Source organism: Podarcis tiliguerta (genome assembly GCF_965153285.1).
Source record: "Podarcis tiliguerta genome assembly, chromosome: 9".
Lineage (NCBI taxonomy): Eukaryota > Metazoa > Chordata > Lepidosauria > Squamata > Lacertidae > Podarcis > Podarcis tiliguerta.
Genome location: NC_139542.1, coordinates 28,210,604 through 28,229,167, shown reverse-complemented (window position 1 = coordinate 28,229,167; position 18,564 = coordinate 28,210,604). Strand labels below are relative to the sequence as shown.

General features: G+C 40.5%; 1 protein-coding gene across 1 annotated transcript in view; it reads left to right on the top strand.

The window, feature by feature from the left end:
• The window catches only part of TNIP3 (TNFAIP3 interacting protein 3), a 60,399-nt gene extending 42,541 nt beyond the window's left edge, over positions 1 to 17,858 (top strand). Inside the window, exons 10-13 of the mRNA XM_083457485.1 lie at positions 507 to 560; positions 1,221 to 1,379; positions 5,217 to 5,277; positions 16,490 to 17,858. Coding sequence (XP_083313611.1) covers positions 507 to 560; positions 1,221 to 1,379; positions 5,217 to 5,277; positions 16,490 to 16,569 — 354 coding nt within the window. The 3' untranslated portion in view covers positions 16,570 to 17,858. The remainder of the gene's footprint in view (positions 1 to 506; positions 561 to 1,220; positions 1,380 to 5,216; positions 5,278 to 16,489) is intronic.
• The last annotated feature ends 706 nt before the right edge of the window (positions 17,859 to 18,564 follow it).

The window sequence follows — 18,564 nt, the reverse complement described above, 5'->3', positions numbered from 1 at the left end:
TGTGAACTAAAACAGGATACCCAACCAATACTTGTGCAACTATTTCCTAGAACTATTTATAAAGGAGACCTATGGCATTCCTGGGCAGCTTGCACTATGATTTAACTGCCCTTTAAGTTTAGATTTCCCCCCCACCCCCAAAAAAATATTTAGCCTAATCTTCATCAAGTGAATTCAGACCGGACTGTAAGAATAAATATGTTGTCCACAACAAGTCCAGTTGCTGGCAATGGCTGGCATAATTTGTCCCTTCTCATGAATGAGGGCTTTGGCTTTAACAAGCAAGAGACATTCTGTTGGCATGACCCAAAACAATTTCCCTCACTGTTTCCCTCACCTTTGACTTTGGAGCATAAAGCAATTTTCGCCTAATGAGCCTGTTAACTTAGCTCACTAAGCTTCCACAAGGGGGCATGAGAGTTCTTGATTTCAGCAATTGCTTTTTGATAACATACTTCTATGCATGCATGCACTTTTTCAGTATGAAATTAATTTCCCCTACACAGGTTAAAGACTGTCAGGAAGAAAGGGAACTACTTGAGAAGCAAGTAAAGCAACAGGTGTGTGTTGTACTTCAGATATGTTTTTTCTAGGAGGCTCAAATGACACACAGTTGCAATCCAACCGAACTAATTTTGCTAATGTGATGAACAAAGAATTTGTCTATAGGACTCAGTGCATGCCATGATTTTGTGCAAGTACAGGCAAAGTGCAAAATATGGTCCCAAGTTGGAGCTAATTTTTTGTTGAAGCTTAAAGGTTCCAGCTATTTTGGCTGCTTTGACAGAGTTGAATGTTAAGTGGACAACATCTGGTGAAATCTCTAAGTTAAAGGTGAACTCCATACAATTTCCAGTAGTCCAGGGAATGGCCTTATACCTCACTATGACCATCCAAAGCAGATTATGTTGATTATGCAAATTTATGCAAATAGGTTTTTGTGCCTAATGCATCCAGGTTATATATTTTTTGCCATTTCTGGTGCTGTGTTTTAATGTTTCATAGTGCAGCAGGCTGTAGTCCCATTACTGGCAAACTTGTTATCAGTCTTGTGTTGCTTACTTAGAACAAAGGATGCAACTAGCTGAATAGAAAGGCATCAGCTACCAGTTGTACGCTGCAGTATCAAACCAGGAGTACAGGAAATACTAAGATGTTACTACTTTAATTGGGAAGTGTTTATTTTAATTTATTTATTTATTATTTCAATTTTTGTATAGGCAAGAGACCTCCAAGCTCTTACAGAAAAACATGGCTTCCCACATCAGATGTTTGTTCCTGCATGTTTTAGTTGCAGGAACTGTGGGTTACTTCACCCTTACCCTGAACCTCAAATAAAATTGGCTCCGTGCAGCATTCACAGAAAGCAGCAGCGCCCAGTAAGTAGTACTTCTGCCATCCTTCGTTTCACAAAGTGGAAACCAACATTGTACAATTACAAATGCAAGGATTCTGCAGGAGTAGAATAATATGTGAAATGTAAACACTCGCCTCTCTTTCTTGCCTTGTCATTTTGATTTTTCTCAGATAATTGTTTTCGTAACTCATAATGTACATATTCCCATCCTCTTTCAAATAGCTCACATCTCCTGCAGAGTATTTTTTTTAAAAAAAACACTCTCTATTTTTTTCCTCTGACCACAGAACAAAATATCTTTTACTGCATTCTTGGTATGCTTCAGGGCCCAATTCCAAGTAATAATCTTTAAAACCATTAATGAGTTGGGGCCACACTGGTTGAAGGATCATCTTCACCTATACAAACCTGCCTGTCCTTTGAGTCCTGAGGACCTGATTTTGTGTCCTTCAGTGAGAGCTATAGGGTTGACCCCACATCAATTTGTGGAATTCTATCCTAACTGAGACCCCATCAATTCAGGCCTTCAAATGAGCTCTGAATAACTTTGCTTTGAGTTGTTTTATCTTGGACTGATAACTGGGTTTTGATGTTTATAAACTGATTGTTCATTTGCCGGAAATAGTTTTCATTATTTTTATAGGCTAAAGTACCTAAAGTAATGTTAGCAAAAGTAGCATTGTCACTCACGCAGTCGCACACAAGCTGTCACAGTGTATAGTAACTCTAGCAGTTGTACACCACCTTGTGCCAAGGGCAAGACACACATTAGATTTGACTGCTACACTGTGCTGAGATTGAGGCTCCTGCTAGGGGAATAATGGTTGTTCAAGCGGGTTGCCACAACTGCATTCCTTCACATTATGGGGAAGAATGCAACATGGATGGAGTTGCCATTATCTTATTTCTGCAGGACAATCTCTTGCATAAGCCACCATGGAAGTGAATGGAACCTGCCAAGGACCACACATACTTAAGCTTAGATAAAACAAGGAAAGAGCCATAGATAAGCAGAGCTTTTGTTTAAGTATTTTTCCTTCTGCTTCTCTTCTCTTATATGAGCTTGTGGGGGGAAGGAGTTTCTCACTAAAGTTTAAAACTGAGGCCCAATTAATTTTGGCCGCTGTCCTAGAGCTTTCACCATCTGGGTTTCTAGCTGTGCAATGCATCCTGGGGGTTTATAAATTTTGCCTTCCTTTAGAAGACTGCTGGAAGGGTGGAGTCCTTTGCTGATTGGTTGTTTTGAAATCTATTCCCAAGTCCTTTTGTGACTGTTTTCTTATATAAGTGTAGCTGGCTCCAGCAGGTTTTTTTTTTTATAAAAAAATAATAATTCCCAAGCTATTTGTCATCAAATGTGAAAGGTGTTAGAATTGAGTGAGTGTGTAGGCTCAGCGTATGGAATATAGTACAGATACTTTGTTATAGTTTGACTTTCTACTCCTTTTCCCCCCTAACTCACATTTACTGTTTACTTTTCAATCATCCGAGAAATCTTTTGTTTAGTCTGATTTTGAATCATGTCTCTTTATCCTTTGGAATACTTTCAAGATCATAATTGTGAAAATTATGTTAACTGCCTTGCAGTAGTGTTCACACGTTGTTGTTTGGGTCTCTGAGAATACATCATATGTTTGTAGTTGAGTATGGCTTATTTTACTAGGGAGTGTTTTGCATGTTTCATTGAATATTTATCCCATCCATGCCCTGATGTCTTTGGGTTGAGGCTTAAAATAAAAAAGTTAAGAGATAAGATATTTAATATGATTTATAATACAAACTAAGTTAGACCATTGGGCCATCTAGCCCGGCTCTGTTATATGATACCCTTTTGAAAATTAAGGTGCTTGTGTAACATGGTTTATTTGACAGCAAGCTGCTGGAATTCAGTGGTTTGCCATGTAGGTGTGACCACTTCCCCATGCCATTGCAAACATCCAAAAAGCAAGGTTGGATTTGACTCCATTTTTTCTCCTTGTAAAACATCTCAGTAAGGTCTCCTCCAGACAACCTGTTTATGGAGCATTCGTTCTGGGAAAAGCTGTGATTTGTTTAAATTATGGCTTGTCCAAAGAGATATCAAACCTTGGTTTCTGGCTTGTTTAGATATCCATAGTTAGAATTAACTGTGATTCTTGCCCAGTTTCCAGATGAAATGACAGTCTGCAGGTATTTTAGCATGGAAGCTGATGCTTCTGATCTCCCCATTGTGAGTGTGCTGGAGAAATGGAGAGAAGGCTCGTGCACATAATACTATGCTATGCTTTAGCATTGCATTTGAACCAGGTCGTAAAACTCCCAGTCACTTAACAATTACATCATCCACCCAGTTATATTAACCACTATATCTGCAGCAGTGTTACCTAATGGTGGTTACTTCTCCATCCAGGAACTGAAACCATATTTAAACCATTGTTTCATGTTCTGGAGCCCTCGCCTTCCATAACCACAAAAATAACACCACTGCAGGTGTCATAGTTTACAATAGTTAGAACCTAAGGGGAAACTGGTGTTCCATAAGAGAGAGAGGTGGGCCTTTTGTGGCCTGATCTTGATTGCCTAACCATGGTTAAGCAATCAGGAACATTCCACCTACCCCATCTCAAAAGAAGTTATCTGCACAGGAGAAACTTTGTGTGTGGAATGCATCAAGTCCTGCATCAAGCTTTGGAGACATAAGCATCAACACAGGGTTTCCCTGGCCTGTGAACTAGAGAAGAACAGGGTGATTTACAATTTGGATTAAATGATTTGGATAAGGAAGTGTAGAGGAAGGATCAACTGCAGTAATGACTTTCTTCTGTAAACAGATCAAGAATATTGAAAGTATAATCCCAATAGCATCAGTTTTCCATTCTTTTTTCAGACGCCCAATATAGCAGGAGTAGGGAACCTGTGGCCCTCCAGATATTGTGGAACCACCAACTCTCATTTTAAAAATAAATAAAAATTTATTGAACTTATATACCGCCCTTTACCCACAGGCCATCAGCCCTAGTCAGCATGGCCATTGGGATGATAGTAATTTACTTAGCAGCATCTAGAGGGCTGCAGGTCCCCAACCCTTGAACTACTGGAGCACTAAGGTGACATTTCAGCTGGCATGCTGTATTATTCTTATTTTTAATTTTGAAAATCTGCCTTACGAAAATTATTCTAGTTCTGTAATTAGGAGCTGAATGTCAAAATCTATAAGAATTCGATTGAAATGTTGCATGTTTTTGTAAAAAGCTATTTTTTTCCTTATAATAATATTCCCCCCCCCCCCAAAAAAATCATTTTAAAGTTCAAATGCTGACCTGCTGCCATTAGAGTGGGAGATTAGAATTCTGTTTTGTGAGGTCACCAGGGTTTGAAAAGAATCCTAGCAAACTGCGAACAAGTTCCCTTTGGAACACGTTCACCTGTCATGTTGATGCACACCAGGTTTCTCTTAGCCTCTTAGCAGCTGACATTGACTGTTGTTAGAGACCTAACTGTTTATGATAGAATCAGGTGCATTCCATCTCACCCTGTCTTCTCCTGCTCTGTTTCAAGGTTCATGAGGCTTTCGGAAATCTGGTTTGTTAATGTTAATAAAGTTTGTTTTGATTTGTGGGATCTAGGAGGTTTCACACAACTCTTTAATATTGTGCTCACCATCCAAAAGACACAGCAATAAAAAGAAAAAACAGCTGAAGAACTTAATCAGAAAAAAAATTATTTGATCAAAATAAGAAGGAGATTTTGGGGGTAAATTACTTTGGTATGACTAATGAAAGGCTTCACAGTATAATTATATTTACCATGCTGCTATTCTTTTGTTTGAAGTGTCTATGAAGTCCATATTGCTGTAATAATGTTTTATTGTTCTGCGCAGCCAGACTATCAATGGTATGTTCCCGACCGGTTTCCGCCAGATGTGCCGCACAAGGCAAATGGTAAGGCAACAGCTGTACTGAACACACTTTTTAAGAGTTTCTTTTTAATGGGCTCTCTCTCTCTCTCTCTCTCTCTCTCTCGGTGATCAGTAGTAAACTTTCATAAGTACCCAGTGTGTGATTTGTATACAGCTCTATTTTGTACAACTGCAATACATGCATGCAGCCAGGGCTGTGAATATAATGCATTTGTGTACAGCTTTTGGTATTGCCAAGCTACTTTAAAACATCTAACATGCCTTAAAGAATCATATAAATCCCTTACTGAACACCTAAGAAAAAGGAAGGACATTGGAATTGCAGTCCTCCATTCATAACTTGGTTGACAGTTGAGCAAATGGTGCATCTAATATATGGTCTCTAAAAGGAGCTCAGTCTAGCCACTGTGGGCCTTTCCTACAGCCAGTAGAGAGGACAGTGGCTGACGTCAAATCCAGCTAAGACTTTGCTACCCTAACACTGCCACCATTCTGTCTTCACACCAAATAAGTTCAAAGGCCATGCAAGATAATTATTAGTCCACACACCTCAACTCTTCTGGTTTAAGGGACCCATGGATGATGTCATATCTGTGGGTCCCCCAAAATCCTGGAGAAAACACTTTCCAATATATTTTACCCAATTCTGTTTGCTGCATTTTCAAGTGCATAGCTGGTTCAGCCTCAGCTCAACCCTATAGAATAGGAACATGTTTTCCTTAGAAACACAAATGTTTGGCTTCTCTGGCTTCTCTTAGGCTAAGCTGAAGCTGCTGGGCAACTTAATTTGTTTGTTTGTTTGTTTGTCAAGTAACTGTACAATTAGTTCTGAAGCATTTGCATACTATCTTAATACATTTTCCTCTCTGTTTGCACATTCCTTTCCTATTCTTTCCTGTTTGTTGTAAGCACCCCTGGAGAAGGAAAATGTTTTTGTTTCAGAGGCTGTATGGTAGAGGTGGGCAGAAGTAGAATTTGGTCCACCAATAAACCCTTGGCCACTTTATGGTGGGCCAGCTGATGCTTGGTGGTTGCTGGGATGCTTGCAAAGAATACTGAATTAGGCAGAGTTTGATCTTATACAGGAACCACTTACATTCTTAAACAAGAATTCAGGCTCTTTGAACATGGAGTATTACCAGTTAACGTGGGCTAGTTGCGCATTAACTGATAAAAAATCCTAATCAGCATGGATTCCAGGTTCAGATGGAGCGAGGTGTGTGGCGTGGCACATGAGCAAGATTCTTCCAGTGGACTCTCCCCATAACAGGCCATCACCTGCTCACTGCTGCTCATTTGCATGCCAGTCCTTCTTTCCTTCATATTGCCTCCCAGCAAAGCAAGCCCTACCATTTGGAGAAGGGTGGCAGCTGCATTAGGCTTCTGTTGGTCCATACAGTTAAAAGCAGAACATGCTAGACTGATAGTAACCCACCTCTTCTGTGAGTGTGAAGGACATCTTTTCCTATCCCTCATCCTATCAGAGCAGGAAGAAATGCAGGAAGCCTAAGCAACTGTCATGGGCAGAACAAATGGATTCACAGTTTGGGACATTTATAGGCTTGTTGGGATCATACTGAACTAGTTGTGGGGTGGGGGTCTATCAGAGTCATGTAAGTCTGAGAATTGCAAAAGTAGGTTCTGTACTAGAAGGCGCAAGAGGCATTTATTTTGAGTTGCTTATAGGACAGCAAATGGGGAGAGAAGATGGGATTAGAGCCATGCACAATTTTGTACTGCAGACATTAGATAGCCTTGGGATTGCCAGATCTCTCACTTTGATAATGGAAATCCAATTGTGAAGACTGCATGGCTAAAAGATACTGGAGCGCGATTCCTTATAGAGGCACAGACTGTCATGGAAAGGATGTTTGTGCAATACCCCAATGTGTAGATGGTTAGAAAGTGAAATTTTATGCCCTTCCAAACCCTTCTGTGACCTTGTGCAAATGTATTTTGATGAGTCCCACTTGCTCAGAATTTTACAACAGTCCCTTGCAGATTGTTTCACAAATGAAGCATGAGATATCCAGAAAACTGCCTGTTGTTCTTAGAACTAAAGCTCCTTACAAGCCATGAATTGGTTAGCCATAAAATTGCTTGGTAAGCTCTCCATATGAAAACTCTGCAGCCCTTATAAGTACTTAATAACTTGAGAGCGTAAAGCTTAGCCTTGCTGAGCCAGCTAACCTAGGAGATCAAGTTGGCTGGCTGCATGCATTGAAGCCTTTAAGTGCTTAAAAGCTTCAGTTTATAAAGTTGTTGTGGTTTGGGGGGCCATCTGTCCCCGGGGAACCACATGACTTTGACAAGGAAAAGCAATCTTCAGCTTTGGGAAAAGGCTTTTGGAAAGTGCATGAAATTTCCTTCGATGTTTTGATTTGTTTACATGTTCAATCTGCAAATGAGAGCCTGAAGAAAGGGGAGAAAAATCTTGGAATAAGCGACCAAGTAAATAAGTGTACTTATAGAAGGTTAGTTATTGTGGAATCTGTGATCCTAATGCATGCAGGTTTTTCACAACATTGGCAGCAAAAGGGCAACATGTATATCCTCCCTCCCCCAATTTAATCCAGATTTGCCCTATCCATGAAAAACCCAGTATTTTAAAACAATAGCACTCTGTTGCCAAAAAGCCATTCGCAATACACGAACAATCCATTTGCAATATTAAGCCTCCCTTTGAAAGCCCCCTTAGAATTGTTATCTCTGGCATACAGAGATGAACCAAGTTGTGAACAATCCAAAGGGGTGAGGAAAAGGGCTTAGTAGAAGTAAAGGAGTTCTGATTTGGAAAAGGGAACAACCTAGATTCAGCAACTTTTCACTTAGTATCAAAAATAGTTCATTGGAAATTACATTAGCAGGTGCAGAGGATGAGCAGCATCAGAACTTTCCTTTTCTCCCCTACTGTAGTCTCATTTCTCCCCTACTGTAGTCTTATTAAATTTTATACCATCCTTCATCCGAAGATATCAGGGCAGTTCACAGCATAAAAATACAAAATAAAACCAGAAAATACATAATAAAAACAAGAACAAGAACAAAACTAACCAAACCAATAACGCACGCACCCAGACACATTTAAAAGGGCATAGAAGAGGAAAGTTTTCACTGGGTATCTAAAGATGTATAATGAAGGTTCCAGCTGAATCTCCCTAGAGAGAACATTCCACAAATGGGGAGTAACCACAGAAAAGGCCTGTTCTTGTGTTACCACTCTCTGGACCTCTCATGGGGAATCACAAGAAAGGCCTCAGGTGGCTATTATTATCCTGGGATAGCTCAGTTGGTAGAGCATGAGACTCCTAATCTCAGGGTCGTGGGTTCAAGCCCTAAATTGTGCCAAAGTTTCTTGTATTGCAGGGGGTTGGACTAGATTACCCTTGTGTTCCCTTCCAGCTCTACAGTTTTATGATTCTATTATGATTGCAGAGTCCAGGTTAATGTATACCAGATGAGGTGATTCTTGCAGTATTATCAGCTTTGGGGGAGGTGAATTTCACTGGGAATAAGTTGGGAAGGAAAGGTTTAACCCCACAAGGTCTTGTGCCATTGCACCTCTCCTCACACACGCCTCTTATGCAATACAAGAGAAAACTAATTGCACTTGGCAAACCACAGTTTCCTGTTGCAACTGATCTTGGAAACTGTTTAATATTGGACTACAAACTACAACACGAAGCCAGCAGCTGATCACAATGTATGAAAAGAGGCAACATGTGCTGCCTACTGTCAGTCATTAATTTTGCATGATTTCCAAAAGTTTGTTCTTAAATCCTTTTTTGAAAGAAGCATCTGAATGCTCATATGCAGCATATTGGTGGTAAATGCTGCATGAGTGAATAAGGCAGCAGTTCTTTCCCCTCTTCACAACAGTTTAAATCAAATTTAATCTTCATCTCTACTGCTCTCCTTGAGCAGTATAATCACTGAGGTGTCTAAACTCAGGTTTTGATGCATATTCTGTTTTCTTATCAGAAGCACACAAGGGGGCAGACTTCAAAAAATTGTTAGGAATATGAGGAACATGATTTGAAAGAAGTGTGTGTGTCTGTATGTTATCCATGCATGTATCAAGGTTTATTACTGTTCCACAGTGACAATTGCTGTGGCTAAAGAGGTATTTTGACTCTCTGCACTACTCATTTGGGCAGGGTGAGGCAGCACAACTCAGATCAGAATGGTGGCTAGAGAGGCAGCAACAGTCAAGCTAAGGTTTCATGTTAAGATATTATCAGTAGTTATCCATGTACTCAGCTCATGGCCCACTCAAAACAAGTGTTTTAATAAAATCCAGAAATTAAATACACATCTTCCCAGCAGAAAGTGTAGGAGTGAGCATTAGCTGTCTCCAGCTTTAGGCTATGGAGACAATTTAACAACCACTTAAAAGCTCTTTTTTTAAAGCACCATTATTTCCTCCTCTTCTCTAATGATGCATGCTATCCACTTGCTGCCCTTCACATATGCAGGATATTAACTCAAAGGCATTTCCATGGCTTTGGGTAGCGGACGGTGTCATGCTATGGGGGTTCTTTTAAGGCATGCTGATGAATACAAGCCATAAAACTGCTCTCCCTGGTCCATTCCCTTCATCTTCCTCCTGCCTTCCTACTTTAGTCTACTGCGTCATAAAGAGACAACCCCAGGCACATCCTGGTGGCTAGGATGTGGGGGACAGGGTGTCTGTGTCACTCCCTTCTGATCCCTACAGCCTAGACAGTCTTTGCACACAGCTGCTAGAAACTGGCTGCCTTCCATAGCAATCATGGGAGTGTCTGGACATTGTATATTTTCCCATTCTTTTACTATTTTTTTATTAGCATATAGTAGGGTGTTCTTATTCACCAGGCGGGGTTAGGGGAGAGATTCTGAAAAGGAAGTCTAGATATGTTGAAAGAGGTTTCCCCACTTGTTGTCTTCTACCTTTCCTGAAGCGGTGTGTGAAATAAAGGCTGCATACATGCTACACTCAGGGACGTGGATGGCGCTGTGGGTTAAACCACAGAGCCTAGGACTTGCCGATCAGAAGGTCGGCGGTTCGAATCCCTGCAACGGGGGGAGCTCCCGTTACTCGGTCCCTGCTCCTGCCAACCTAGCAGTTCAAAAGCACGTCAAAGTGCAAGTACATAAATAGGTACCGCTCTGGTGGGAAGGTAAATGGTGTTTCCGTGTGCTGCTTTGGTTCGCCAGAAGTGGCTTCGTCATGCTGGCCACATGACCCGGAAGCTGTATGCTAGCTCCCTCGGCCAATAAAGCGAGATGAGCGCCGCAACCCCAGAGTCGGCCACGACTGGACCTAATGGTCAGGGGTCCCTTTACCTTTACCTTACATGCTACACATCTGAAGTACATGACTTCCCCCCAACAATTCTGGGACCCACAAAGCTACAGTTCTCAGCACCCTTGACAAGCTATGGTTCCCAGGATTCTCTGGGGGAAGTATTGTGCTTTAATTGTGTGCTGCCTATGCAGCTGAAAAATAGAGAAACGTGGAGAAAGATCTATGGGATCTGTTTGTGGGTGAGAGATGTGGGTTCAATCAAAGGGCAAGAGGATACTGGTATCATAAGTGTGGTTTCTATTGAGTCATGCTTACTTATATCTCTCACCCACTCTTTCCTTAGCCTGTATTATCCTTTTTGCACGTATATTTTGCTGGGTACCAGATCTAAAAGTTAACTGACTTTCTTTTAGTCTAGCTAGTGATCATCCTTCCATGACAATGGCTTCCTTTTTGGGGGAGGAGGCAAAGGATTCAGGAACAAAGGACAAGAGAATTCCAACTAGTGTTATGAGTGTCAGCTTATTTTGGCAGGTGGGATAGTATGATTTCCTTCCTTTTCCAACTGTGCAAAATTGACGAGACAGCTTAAAAATTGGGCTGGAGCTTTTCCCTGAACCTACTTTTAATAAAAAAAAATTCTCTGGGAAAGAGGTTTTATTGCTCAGGGCTTTCTTTGCATACTTGTGATTCTGGCAAGCAATGTCAGTTTTGCTTCCAAAAGTCCATTTAGTGGGGGGCATACAATAAGATTGGTTCCCCCAGCACTTGTATTTGGGAACCACAGTTATTCCATGAAAACCTTAATTCAATGACTGGGTGTCTTATTGCTAAATATTTGACTATGTGTCATTTTTTTATTATTTAAGGCTAGTATATAGCTCACAGTGCGCAGATGAAGGGATACCACTAATCTCTCCTCTAAACACATCTTTTCAAGGGCGTTAGTGACTTATTTTGCCTATACAAGCCTAGTGAGTTAGGAGTGGGATTACAAACGGGGAAAATCAGAAGAGCTAAGGAGCAGTTCTGACGTTGCAAATATATTATTTCAAGTGTGTAGCGGGACCTTTAAAGTCCACTCCAGCTGTCCTCTTACCAGATAACTTTGGTTCCATAGCTGGATTACATAATATAATATACATGTGCACATATTTATTTCCACAGGTGAATTCTGATTTAAAATTCAGTAAAAGAATTTTGATTTTTTTCTTTTGTTGAGGTGAAGAATGGAAGATCAACATAAGCCAACAGGATCTTCCTTCAAAATAAATATAGTGCATCCAAGAAGAGCCAATAAAGGTTGATCACAGGGCACCAAATCTGATCACATATTTTATTGTTGAGCCATGGCAGGAAAATACAATTCCTGGAATTGTAAGCAATAAAAACACTTCTCTTCCTAGTTCCAGAGATAGGGACTACATGTGTCCTAGGGCAACTGAAGATACTGTCACTGATGACAAGAGAAAAGTCACAATGCAGTATAGGAAGGATATTCAGGATGTGAAAGCAAAAAGAAGGGGTGGGAGGATTGCCCATAGACCATCATAGGGTTGGTGCAAATTTGTGGCAGGGATTAAAGAGATTTCAAAGGCCACATTGGATGCCTCTGATAAAGCACAAGCTTCTCCTTCCAGCACATCTGCTATTGAAGTTAGGTTGCTGGAAAGCTGATGAGGCTCTTTGTACATTATCTAACCTACAACAATAGAGTTGCAATGCACTCCTATCTTACCCTCCTGATTTTCATTAAACTTAGCTGGGACTAATTAGTTTTCTAGTCTCATTAGGCACAGCCTCCCAGCAGCTTCTGTAAATAGAATCAAGATGAATGCCAAGCTCCTAATAGACAGCGGAGGGAGACTTGATCTATCCCTTGACATCATTAGTTATGATGGCAGCTTTCATTATGCTGTGGCCATAGTAGAGCTACGTCCTCCATACTGATTTACTGCTGTACATTGAACCAGAAGTGGGTGAAAGGTACCTCGAAGAAGAGCCAACACCAAATTTCAGGGGCATATGCTTAAAGTCACTGTGGTTTCAAAACAGTCTCTTACTTGGTAGCACCCAGGGATGGCATTATTGTTAAGGCAGAGAGAGGCCACTGCCTCAGGAAGCAGATGCTAGAAGATGAGAAGGTGTTAGAAGATAGAAGACACAGCTCTGTGTGACTTGCATTGCACTCCTTCAGTTTGCCTGCTGCTGACAGGTGCTGCTGTATTATCACCACTTTCAAAGAAAGACTGAGCTGCCAGTGTGGTCAGTTTTCTTCTTGTGGGCAGCAAAATGACTTGGGCTGTATGTACCCCGCATACAAAGGGTAGACACACTTCTTGCTTAGCCACCAGGTTTTAATCCAAAGGAAGATTAGGCTTTGGCCTTAGCTTTGCATACTGCATTTCTTGACCATCACTCTCCTCATGGTGTTGGGGGCAAAGACAGCTGTCTGTGGGATATCCTTGACTTTGGAAGTCCCCAGGGCATGTGACGTTGTCTGCTTCCTTGAAGCTAAAGCAAGTTTGGTCTGGTCCATACCTGGATGAGAGACTACCTGGGAATCCTAGGTGCACTACCTTTAATACCATAGAATCATAGAGTTGGAATAGACCACAAGGGCCATCGAGCCCAACCCCCTGCCAAGCAGGAAACACCATCAGAGTAATCCTGACCATTATGGAAAAAGAGGTGGGATATAAATATAAATAAATAAAACCAAAGATAGTTCAGTGTAATGGAGTAAGTAGATTTTCAGATAAACTCAGGAACTATCTTCCAGCTCAGGTATCCATTTCTGCCTGAGGTAGCTATCCAGAGCCAGAGAGGAATTGAACATGCCCTGATCTCACACCTTATCTCCTCCTAGATACTATTCCAGAGCCAAGAAACCCATGATCAGACCATTTGAATCAAAATAGTTTAAAATCAACCATTAGTGAATGGGATAAACAACACAAAAAAGCTTGCTTGATACTTAAATCCATTATCTTTTCCACTGGTAAATCTACTTTTATTCCACCCATGTGTTTAAAACTGTACTTCCTTGACCACACTTTTTTGCATTCAGAAATAGCCTTGATGTAAGAGTCATAGTTTTGCTGAAGGAAGTGCTTTAAAAAGGAAGCTCAACAATAAAAAATAACAACAGCACCCCCAGTTTAAACAGTAGTATGGTTTCGGAAAAGCAGCCTTTGGAACTGAATGTTCTAAGATTTATTAATTTCCTGTTTAAGAGTTAATGGTCAAGGTGATTGTAAAAGGTTTCAAGTATAATGGTTATCTGGTATGAGGATGCCTAGGGAAGATATCAAAGCATCTTTATACGAACATGTCTTTCTCTGGTTTGCATTGAAATTGCATATGGCATTGGTAATCCTGGTATTCTAGTAATATACTTCAAATTCCCAGATGTTAATGGGCTGTATTTTCCCCCGTTGATTTCATGAGGCATTCATTTAACATATGGAAAATCTTTGCCTTCTCATCCATTATCTGGAGAGGGGATACAAAATTAGTTCCATGCTATCTGTTCACTAATATAGATGCCACAACCTTGAAAGAGTTGAAGTTGTGAGTGTTTGATTTGCTTAACCTTTTAAATTGAAACAGTTGCAATTGCTGCTTAAGTAAAGACTAGCCTTTTCCCCATCGTTTTCTCATCTGTTTCTCACTTTGCCAGTGTTCCAAATGTATCTGGATTTGAGGACAGCAACAAAGATTTGTTGCAGCTAGGGATAGATCGAATGTCAATTTTGTTTTTTTCAGTTTTTTGGTAGGATCACTTTTCAATGTGAATTGAACTGAATATTTAAATTCTTCTCCCCTCCACAATTGAAGCCTGATCCTAATATCCTAAACTTTTTTTTTCAAGCAAGTCCCACTGAATTCAATGAGTCCTAATTCATGGTAGATGTTTTTAGCATGGGAGCTGTACCTTCGCTTGCAGCTGTGATCCTGTGCCAATCCTCCCTTCCCAGTCCTACTCTCTTAAAAAGATACTTCAAAATAAGCCAGTACCAACTGGGTTCAAGTGAAACCAGACATTCTGAGGGCCAAGGAATCTATATATGCAGTACTCTAATCTTCAACTGTCTTTAACTAAATGAGGGCTGTGCTGTTAAAGCTCTGAATGCAGCCCTAGGAACAATTTTGCTTTTCAGGACTTGGTTCTAAGCCTGAAGCAATAAAGGCAAGAGGGTCTCTTGAGTATTTGCAAAATGTATTTCTCTCATCATTAAATAACTGATGGCTCTCTCTATACTAGAGGCACACACAACTCAGTCATTTCTATTAACTCAGGAAGGTTGCATCACTACTTTAGATGAAAAGCTATTTTTCAATCTTCCTGGTTCTTTCCTCACTCACAGTGTGCTTCCCCTTCTGTCTCTGTGTCACTAGTGGATTCTCTGTACCCATTTCTCTTTCAACCTTTCCTCTTTTGTGCTCTCCCTTTCTTAAAAAACGTGATCATTATCTTTCTTCTTCCTCTGTGCTCCATGGAGCTCACTGTGTCTTCGGTCACGTCCAGATGTCATGTTTATTGAGCATTTATTACCATTTGTTTGTGGGGAGTGTATATGTTGTTGTATCAAGCCATTGTTATCCCACATTTTTCAATGCTCTCCCACCATTGCAAAAAGTTCAATTCTGGAGGAAAATGGGAGGTTTTTTGCACAAGAGTGACAAATCAACTTCAATTCTGCAACCTAAATTTTCCTGGTATGTTTTTTGAATCAAATCCCAAAATAGTGACAGCCTGGAAGTGTTATTTATCTCTCCCATGTGTTGTGCTTGTGTTTCCTCCCTCCCCCATCTGCTCCCCTCCCCTCTACACAGTCACTTTCTCTTTTTACTCCCTGCAGCACCATGCTTCTCTCTGCACCTCAGTCTACATTGTTTTCTCTTTCTGTATCCCATACTTCACTTCCCCTTTTCAGCTCCACCTTTCCGTTCCTTGTCGCTTTTGTGTCTGTTCCCTGCATCTGTACTACTCCTTTCCAAGTTCAGCAGCAATGGCACGTAAGGTGTCTACTTAACCATCTACACAATGAATGAAGTCTCCAGAATGCAAGTGAGCAAGTCATGCAATGTGACTAGTGGTCTGTCTGCAACAGCCTAGAGGAATTAGTTAAATGCCTCTGGACAGGAGGAGCAATGTGAATGTACAGTATTGATTCAGTAATTATCCCATTCCAATTCTCACTTTGAATGTAGTTTGGATAGGCCTTAGGTTTTGTTTGTATGCTAAGCTGGCACTGTACTTTTATAACTGTTATTCACATTAAAAATGCCATAGGTTATTTAGTGTTTCCTTTTCTGCCTCTGTCAATAGAAGGCTGGCAAACTGCCACCGATGGCTTGCATTGCACAGATCCATTTTGCTTGTGTGACATGGCTGTGGGATATTATTCCTTTATGGCAGTGTTTCCTCATCCTTGGCTGATATAAGCAGCCACAATATGTGAAATAAATGGACAATCCAACCAGGATTATGCAAGAGATTTCTGAGTTTCTAGCACAGGATTAACTCTGCTCCCAACTGTCTAATGTATCACAAACTGAGAAGAGGAGGGAGTGAAGGCACCAGTACAAGAAGCCTATTTAGCATGTAAGACTGTTGGAGTTTTTCTGAAGAAACTGGTCTCTTTACCCAAGGTGCTTTTTGCCTTTAAACTAACCAATATGCTCCTTTTTGAGACTTTTCTTTTTCATTTCATGATTGACTTAGTCTGGATTCGAGCCAATGTGTCCTTGTTTCTCTTTTTGGTTTATTTTAGAATATTAATGATTCCTATTGTTGTTGTTATATTATAATATTAGTTTCTTAATATTTTTTAGTCCTGGGGGAAAAAAATTTCAGCTCAGGGTATACTTATTAAGACAGTGAAGCTGAAGACCTGAAGATGTCTAATTTTGTTTCACATATGTATCCATTTATTCATAGATGCCTCCTCAGAAAACGAAGGTCCCCACTTGTACCATACGAAGAGAATGAATCAAAGCAAAGACAAAGAGGCATCCTGACATCGTCTGTAACGGCCGTTACATTTTTTTGTCCTATTGCACTCTGTTTTATATGATATACCATTATATAACATACACACAATGGGAGATTTCTATGACTGTGGCAAAGAGACAGATACACTTCCAGCTATAGTTGTTGTGGAAATACTTTCTCCCCACCCCGCCCCCCACACCTTTCTTTTAAAATAGACTGTACCAAACCAGTTGCAACTGTTCAATTATAAATTAATGTCTGAAGGGTTTTAGGAAATGTGCAAGTGAGTGGTGTTATGGTGGTCTGCAAGGCAAAACGTCTGTATGCGGATCAAGGAGAGGGCAATTCTGTCCTTACCTTTGGGCACCAGAGGAGCTGTGAGGTATTGCAAGCAGAGTTGTGCATATAAAATGTGGCTAATGGGATGTTTGTCCCATCCACATGGAGCTTACTGTGTGGTCTAAACTCTGCATTTGGTCAGGGTTGACTGTAGCACCTCCCTCACTTCACCGTCACTCAGTGCCTAAAAGTAAAGCAAGTTCTTTTTTCTATGTCGCCCTCTATGTTGTAGATCTGCTTTAATAGTCAGGTTCCTGCCCTGAGCTAGGGAGTCGCAGCAGATGACCTTTAAACTTCCTACTCACTGTAAGATTCTATGGCCACCACATGGCAATCCAGCATTTTTGTGAGCAGCCTGACTCACTGGCTGCAGCAGCAAATGTATTTGGTTTTACTGCTATTCGGTTGGGCTGCGTCTCAATCCCCATTTTTAGTTTAAGAATCATCTTGTTGTCATTCTGAATTCTACAGTGCATCTCTTTGAGTACGTTAGTCTGCTAAACTGGCTTGCACAGTGTGTGACCCACCACTTCAAACGTAGCCAACCAGACACGCACTGTTGCTTTGCTGGAGGATTAACAGTCTCTGTACTTAGGCAACCCTTTGCAGACAGAAGAACAAATGTGTTTCATAGAAGTCCTGCTGGGCCACCTTAGAGGGCTATTGGGCAGCAATTGATTTGGTGGGTCAGTAGCAATCCATCAACCGTTTATAATGGTCAGTAGTCGTGTTGGGCTGTATTGATTGTGATAATACTTGCTGTGTCCTCAAGCCAATTATTCAGAACAGTCTCATCCATATCAGTATAGCTACTTGTAAGGTTCAATGTTGCAATCTAAATACTCAATAATAACTTGTCTTCTATTGCCAGAATTAAAATCTATGGTTAAAAAAAAAAAAGAGAGCAAAAATGCACACACATCCTGAACTTGCTTGCATTTACACTGAATGCGGATGGAAATCTGAATGTATGATACAGAATTAAAACCATATCGGTGATATATGTGTATATGCATATATGTGTAAATGAAATATTTCTAGAATTACTGTAATATTTTGAGCTGAAGATTAAGGGCAGAACAGAGTTTGGCATGTTTAACCCCTGAAATGATTTAAATGTGACTTAAGCACGCAAAACTGGGTACTGGGATTGTGGCTCAGCTTTGCTTTACCCACTTTGATAACATTAAACATAATTTCCCCTGACGTACAATTTGAGAACAAATGTAATGCACCTAAATGTAATTGCATTTTAAAATGTGAAAGAAATAAGCATGGCAGATGTTTGAGAAAATACTGCAGATTTTAATCTGCTTACAGCATTACCTTTCCTTCTCTTAATGGGGTAGTCCTTGCAGGATTCTATCAGAGCTTAGACTTCTAGCGTAGTTGGTCTCAGACACTGTATTGGCCAGATAGCCATTGGACCATCTTATCAAATCAGGAATTTCTGTATGCCTGTATCTAACTTTATGCAGCAATATCCACCAACCACCCTATAGTAGACTTGCCATTCAGTTGTGGAAGACACATCTACTTTCCCTTGGTATTATGTACTGGACATAATTGCCACTTTAAATTTTTTTTAAGTCATTTGGATTCCAGGTAATGAATGGAGATGGTAGCATTAAAAGAATAATCTTAAAGGATTAGGTGTGTTAAGTATTTGAGCCACAATGGAA